Genomic DNA, 7,742 nt, shown 5'->3' with positions numbered 1-7,742 from the left:
GGTGAAGCAACCCACTGTGCTACACCTATGCTCTCTATGGCAGAGAGGGAGAGGGAGAGGGAGAGGGAGAGGGAGAGGGAGAGGGAGAGGGAGAGGGAGAGGGAGAGGGAGAGGGAGAGGGAGAGGGAGAGGGAGAGGAGAGGAGAGGAGAGGAGAGGAGAGGAGAGGAGAGGAGAGGAGAGGAGAGGAGAGGAGAGGAGAGGAGAGGAGAGGAGAGGAGAGGAGAGGAGAGAGGAGAGGAGAGGAGAGACATACTGCTTCTGTATGCACTAAAAATATCCTTTAAAAAGCACAAGCTGCACACTATCTTTTTCTGAGACAGCTTCTATGGTTCATCCCTCTAGGAAGTCTAGATACCAGATGCTGAGAACACATGCTGACGAGCAATGATTGTGCTCTGACGAGAAATGTGGACTTCTTAACTGGCCCCTCAGAGCAGATGTGACGTCCCAGAGCCTGGGGAGAGCAATCTGGAGAAAATTTAAACAAGCAGCAGATGGTTTAAGATTGTAAGATTGCTTGGCATAAGATGTGTATACTGCCTTTGACCCTGCAGAAGCAGCCAGTGTTTCCAACAACCTGGATTCTAGAAGAGTAGGAATGTTGCAAGTGTCTGGTCTAAGTGTGGGAAGGGGGACTTTGCCTCTCTGCAGCATACAACTAGAGGATCATGGCAGTCTAAAATTCAGTCTCACACCTCCCAGCTATAACTGTGGCTGGAAACACAGGCTACCGACAAGCAGAGGGAAAAAGCTGTTCACAGGGTTATCCATTCAATGCAGCACTGCTTCAGAGAAGGTTTTCTCAATGCAAGATGGGAGAGTCAAATCTTCTGCAAGCATGGAAGGAAACAGACCTGTTATACAGAAGCAGCTGAGGTGCTAAGATGACAGACAAGAGCAGCTTGTCAGAAAAGGAGGAGGAGCTGTCAGACTAAGTGCAATAAGACCAAAATTCATTTTAAAATGGAGAATGCAGACACAGTAAGCAGTAAGCCATCTGCAGAGAAAAGCCTTTCCCATTTTCAAGGAGAACATTGCCATACAATGCCCCCAAGAAGCCTGATGATAAACATGTAATCTCTGACTTCTTCCACTGCCATAACCACATCTTCACTGAATGGCCTACTCTAGTCAAGCAAGAACCTCATTTTCCCATTGAAGAAAGGCAAAAATTTTGGCTTTTTCAAGCCAGAAGAGCAACCAGCCTTGTTATCTGAAGGCATTGGAGCTGTGAAAAGTCACTGAACAATTCCAGTCCCTGGAGGTCTGTTAGGCCAAACTCCTCCACAAAGTAGGGCTGTGCAGAGCACCGGTCTCCAGAAGAGCCCCTTAACACTGACAGACTGCAACCTGTGAGCAGGCAGGATCAGAGGGAAAGTATTTTAGTGAGGAGCTGTTACTAATTATTAGAAAGTTTCTGATAGCCATTTACAAGTGACTGGCTACAGATGAAAAACTCTGAGTCGGCAACACAGCTGAACAGCATTCCTGCATAACTCTGTTGCATTAATCACTCTGCTGGATGACTTATCTCTCTACATCAACTGAAGACACAACATAAATACTGGATTTAGAAGCTGTAATCATGTTCATGCGTAATTTATCTGCAAGATGCAGACAAACACACAGCTAGTCCAAGGAGTCTTTTTGCAGCCGCTGATGAACAAAATCCATCTGAAACAGTCCCCTACATTGTGCTGAATCATAGAGAAGAATATGGTTTTGGCTTCAGGAGAGTATTTCACCTGTTTTGGTTGCTGGGTGGGGAGAGAGGAAGGCAGCTTTCCCCTTCTCCATCAGCCCTCTGCTGTCAGGTGCAGACTAGTGGGGCCCTTTCCTGTCTCTCCTTCCTTAGTTGGGAATTGCAAGACATTTCAGCCCCAGGAGCCAGCAACGCTTCAGAGCTGGGTGCAGAACCACTGTCTGCACCTTAAGAAAGGGGAAGTAAGGAGGTGTTAGCCTTAGCCTGCTCCCCTCTTTAGATTCCTGCTTCTACATGCAGGCAGAGGTCTTACCTGAGCAATGATAGCACACTGGAGGAGGGAGGGTGACAAGGAAGGATGACACCTCCCTGCATCACCAATGCAAAGGCTCTCCCACATTGCACACATGCTCATTGCGGCCAGCCAGTAACTCCTTACACTGAGCACACCCAGGAAACTGCAGGCTGCTCCAGTGATTTGCAGCTCAAGTCCCAGAGGAGGGCTGGAAACCAGCAGAATATCCTTACATACTGCAACCAGAGCTCCTGAGTCGCTGCAGTCAAGCCCTGATCTCCCCTAAAGGCAAGTATTTCAGCAAAGAAAGGCAGGGTGCAGGGTACCATGCTGACCATTTTACCTGGTCAGACTCTTAATGGTGCTACTCAAGGAGATGCATCACTTAGACCACCTGAGAACCTGCCCTATCCTTTATAGTATCATCAGGAGGGAAAAAAATGAATTACAGTACTGACTGGTAGATAAACCTATTCCCAAGGGAGGGCAGGAGTCTTAGACTTCCACAACAGGATCACTTTTTTTTCTTGTTCCCCAAAGCATGCATTTCTACACAGGTACCTGGGATGCTTATAAATTGTAAAGCAACAAAGGAAAATGGCATTAATTAAAACTGGAGCAGAAACTATAAATTCTGGGTAAACTTATTTGCACACCTCAGCAGTCTCAGCAAGACTGCTCTAAGCTCAACAAATGTTTAAAGACTAAAAAATGCAGAGAAAAACTGCATTTTATACACTCAGATGAGACCTAAAAAATACCCTATCGGTTTACAAGTATACATGGAAATAGATAATAAATAATGAAAAAACCATCTTTTTTGCAGTACACTTTTTGATTTTTCCTATTGCTTCAAATCATCTTTTCTGCAATGACTTTGAAGAGGAATTACCCAGTTTCTGTGTCAAAGCTGGAAAATGCATTTAACAGGAGTAATTTCTTTTTGAGCTCAGCAATTTAACTGGAATTTTCAGCAACCAAAATACATTTAAAGCAAGGGAAGAATAAAGCTAAAAGTCACCTCTTTGCCTTTTGAAGCACTGCACTCCATAAACACATGAGGTTTGCCAAGCATGTTCTAGCCTGCCTTCAAAAAGATCATCTAGTCAACCCAACCCTGACAGCCAAGCAGGGCCATTTTTATTTATATATCTGCACCTTTTTTAGGTTTTGTTTCTGCTGCATGTATCCTACTGGTATATAAAATAAGTCACAGAATGATGTACTGGTTCTAGCCTGGATAGGGTTGATTTATGCAGTAGCCCAGCAGGAGCATGGCTTGGACTTGACGGTTATTCTATAACATCTCATGTCATTTTCCAGGAACAGGAGAAGATATCCCTTCTGGGTCTGGGTATCAGGAAGCAAGTGGTTGGGTATTGTTGGGTTCTGCGTGGTGAGCATTATTGAACACTCTGTTTTTAATACTGTTGTTGTTTACCATTCATTTTCTTATCTCATTGCTGTTTTCAGTAAATTGTTGTTACCTCAACCTGTGATCTTTGCCTTTTATGCCTCCAATTCTCCTCTCCAGCCCACTGCAAGGATGGGGAGGGGAAGGAGGGAGTGAGCAAGGGCCATGTGGTTTGGAGAGTCTCTGTGGGAACACTAAATACCACTCCTTAATCATAACAGAGAGGTTTAGTTTTCTTCCCAAAGGTGCATTCAGCATTCCCCACATGAATTTCTTCTCTCTGTTCTGCTTGTTCATTTTCAACCTCCAAAGCCTAACAAGCAGCTGCAGGGATCTGTGTTTGTTTCCCCTCCATGAGCTGTTGATCTACCACTCTTAATTACTGCAAATAATCCCTCCCCATGAGCAGTATCATGCATCTCCACACTGAGTCTCCCCACACAATAAGCTGCACCATATGACTTTGGCTCCAGCAGCAGAAGACATCTCTCTTCTTCAAGAAGAGAACTAAATATTAACTCCACCTCAGTTGGAATGCACAACTTCTAAAACCCCAGCACTTGGGAAGCACTGACAATTTCTACTCAGGACTCTGCAGCTTTTAGCAACGTTGCCACGGTTAGGAGCCAACCTCCTGACTTTTAGCACAGAGTGGCCACTCTCAGTGGCAGATGCCAGACGGATGTACATCCCAACATCACTCGTGAGAACAGTCTCATCTGGCTTTGCTGCCAGGCTGCAGCTGCAAGGATCAATTTGCCCCAAAACCTCACATCTGAGAGTGCAGCACTATTGTTACAGCCAACAGTCAGCACAACACCAGGAAAGCTGTTGCACGATGGTACTCAGTATGGGAGGCAAGTTATGCAGTGCCTGTTAAGGGCCTTTTCTCTTTAATCACTCCTAGTTCTGCCCACTGGACTGGCAGCTCAATAAAACTAGATAAATTGACCTGAACCCTTGGGAAGCCTGACAGAACACACATCCACTCAGGCAGCAATTTTTTTGATGTGTGGCCCTTTGACTACTTGGGCTGAAAGCACCATTGCATTTCTAAACAGTCCTTGCATGGATCTTGACATTTCTTTATGCATCAAGAATTGCATTCAACAAGAACACTGTCCTGTGCCAGGCACAACAGAATGAACAGCAAGGAGCAATTTTGAACTGGCCCTCAACATTATCTCCCAAGGTGCTCTGTGGTAAAGGCCAGTTTGGTAGTACTACTTCATCTAGGGAAATGGGAGAGACCTGTCCAAGCTCACCCTGTGGGCCAGTATAAAAATTGAGATTAAAATTCAGTAACAGGTTAGGTAACAGAGCCATGACACTGCCCAGACAAGAGGGGCTGGGAAGCAGGAAAATTATTTCTATGTCAGCTTTCTCCTGTCTGTGACTGAAAACTGCTGGCCGCCCCAAGGGTCTATGGCACAAACAGGGGTCTTTCAGGTATGGAAAGACCTACACATGGTGGTCTCTCTCAGACCTGTGCTCCCCTTGGAAAGCCTGGTACAGGGTATGCAGGAACTGTGAGGAGGCACCAGCCTCTTCCACCTATATATGAGCTAAAGAAGGAAAATGGAGAACTGAGGAGAATCCCATTCTGAAGAAAAAAGGCGAAGTGCTTTGTCACTATGAGAGGAATTGAAAGCAGCTCTCTGTGCACACCAACAAGGAAACCCCTTGAAGGGGAAGCAACAGGACACAATATATCATAAGGCTCTATATAGCAGCTAAGTGAGAACGTATAGTTAAGAACTACACAGAGGCCCTTTGTCTTTAATGTATATAATTAATATATAATGCTAATGGCTGACATCTACAGCAGCCTTCTCTGCAAATAAATGTGAAGCCCAGATAGCCATTCCAACTGGGTAATCCCTAATCTTCCTGACTGCAGAGACAGCATGGGTTTGGATGCCTTCCAGCCTGCAAACTCAGGAGAAGGCTCTCTGCTTGGAAGGAAGCAAACAAAATATTCCAATGCCGTCATCTCAGCATTGCCAGAGGTTTCCAGGTTTCATTCCTTTACACTCGTGAATTGTCAAGGGTCAATGCAGTAACAATAAGCAACAGTGACTATTTACTGTACCACCTGCTGCTAAGTTCCAGTACCAACATGCCCCACGTTGTCAGGAAACTAGTGTTCCCAGCACCCTAGCCTCTAGTCAGCCTTCTGCAGCTGCATGTTTGCACAGCTTTTCTCACAGCTACAGCTCACATTCACAGCACTGCAGCACTTATCCAGTTATTTTTCCCACCCACCACGTAAATAAAGTGACAAGTGACTTGAGAGATGAAAGCCACATGCCAATGGGAGGAGATAAATGGGGAGGAGACAAAATAAACGTCACAGCGCTCTATCCCTTCCCCAGCTCCTTTAGAAAAAGAATAACACAAAAAAGTCCCGATGCTTCAATTGCTAAATGATAAATTAACAAAGCAAAGCAAAGCAGGAGCAAAGACATCTCCCACAATCTGCACAGAAACAGCAAAATATACAATAGAAAATGTCACTAACACCCCATTCAGGCAGATGCACTTATTTTTTGTGAATGACAGGTTATTAAATGAAAAATTTTGACCACCAATTCTTTGCTGCATGGCTGTTCCCCTAGTTCTCATTTCCACCTTAAGTGACCTTCTGCTTAATGCTGGGTGTTTCTGGCCTGTAGTCCTTCCTCTCTGAGACATTGCGTTTCACCTTAGCACTAACTGGAGACTCCTGATTCAAAGAAGGACTTGAGTGGGATTTCTTCAGTCCTGGCACATCGTTCTCTCCTCCGCTCAGCAGCTCCTTCACTCCTTCTTTCAGTAGGCCAACATAAATCTCATAGCGGTTTTTCTGGGAAATGAAAAGAAAGGCCCAAATCAGTCTGGAAGACATTTTGCAGGGGCACATGAGAGACCACTTAAGTAACTTAATGGTTTCTTAAGTAACTTAATGCTTTGAAAGCCAGGAGCTCAACATGTATGTGAACAATGGTGCCTAATGTGGATATGAACAACAGTGGCTAATGTAAATTAAACAAAGCGGATTTAAGGCAGACTGAGGCCTGGGATGCTGTGCAATTAGAGGCACTCAGTTCTGCAGCACACAAATTCCAATGCTCTGATGAGTGGTGGCTCTGGCTCCCATTCCAAGTAACACCACCAAACGAAAGCTTGCTATTTTAGTCATGTTGGCACCAAAGCTGTGCTCACACATGCTGAGATCCTATGTGCATGGAGATAAAAGTGCACTAAACTAAGGGACAACAAAAATCCTGCTCTGCTGCAATCCTCCACTCCCACCAGCAGGTCCTGCTTTGCCTGCTTTTCTTATCCATGGATGAGAAAACCAAAGTAGGGTCTCAGTTCAGCCTGTACCAGCATGGCCACCATTAGGTGCATGGGACAATCTTCTAAAAGGCCAGACCTTAACAAAAAGGAGCAGATGAGAGGGCTATGACAGCAGCATGGCATGCTTCTCTGCTACATCTCTCACAGAGAATGATGAAGGTTGCTGTCTGTCCAGACACTTGTATTTTTCAACTGGAAAAAGTTCACTTTACTGTTCCCCCTGCCCATTTGTTCTGTTCCTTTCCTGGACCAGAGTTTTCCCTCTCCAACAGGAAGATTTCATTCTGTTTGCTACAATTGCATCATTTTCCAAGAAACAATTCAGCAAGGAAGAAAATGAGGGTACAGTAACAGAAGACCCCTGAAGGGTCTCAAAAACAGATGTTGGGGCAGGAGGTCCTGAGAATAGAGCAATCCACTTCATAGCATTTATTTAATAACCTGCCCCTGATATATCCACTAAAGACATGGTGCAGGCATTGTAATTACAGCAATCTCAGTGTGCTGGGAGTCAGTGAAGGTGGATGTAAATATCTGTACTGATTGTTAACTTGTATTTGAAAGTGGCAAAACAGCAGCCAAGCTAGTATGTTCCTGACAGAGGAAAAAGTATTTAAGAAAATATTTTACATTTTCTAATAAAATAATAAAGTTCTGGTAAAAACATTTATTTAAGGGCAGGAAGTCAAAAAGCTTGGTAACCACATTGAAGTGGGGAATATAAAGGGGAAAAAAAAAGAAGAAAATGTGACTGGCTTTTGAGAATCCTTTGAATAAACAAACCCTGATAGAGGAGAATCATAACAGAATCTTCCTACAAATTAAATAAATAAGCATTCCTATGACTTCCATATCTGGAGATGGAGCTCCACAACGTGAGAGACAAACACATGAAGCAGGTAAGATGTGTCATGTAATAAAAATGGAAATAGAGGAACAGCAAGAAGAGCCCTGACGATGATGCACTGAGCTGATGGATGATTCATC

At 44.4% G+C, this 7,742-nt stretch overlaps 1 protein-coding gene across 3 annotated transcripts in view; it reads right to left on the bottom strand.

Moving 5' to 3' along the window:
• Positions 1-240: 240 nt before the first annotated feature.
• LOC128802444 (PH and SEC7 domain-containing protein 3-like) overlaps positions 241-7,742 on the bottom strand; it is a 119,861-nt gene continuing 112,359 nt past the window's right edge. For all 3 annotated transcript variants that reach the window (XM_053968828.1, XM_053968823.1, XM_053968827.1), the window contains one exon: positions 241-6,258. In XM_053968828.1, the coding sequence (XP_053824803.1) occupies positions 6,046-6,258 (213 nt within the window). In that variant the 3' untranslated portion in view covers positions 241-6,045. The remainder of the gene's footprint in view (positions 6,259-7,742) is intronic.

This window comes from Vidua chalybeata, chromosome Z (genome assembly GCF_026979565.1).
Source record: "Vidua chalybeata isolate OUT-0048 chromosome Z, bVidCha1 merged haplotype, whole genome shotgun sequence".
Classification (NCBI taxonomy): domain Eukaryota; kingdom Metazoa; phylum Chordata; class Aves; order Passeriformes; family Viduidae; genus Vidua; species Vidua chalybeata.
This window is presented reverse-complemented; position numbering and strand designations above follow the sequence as displayed.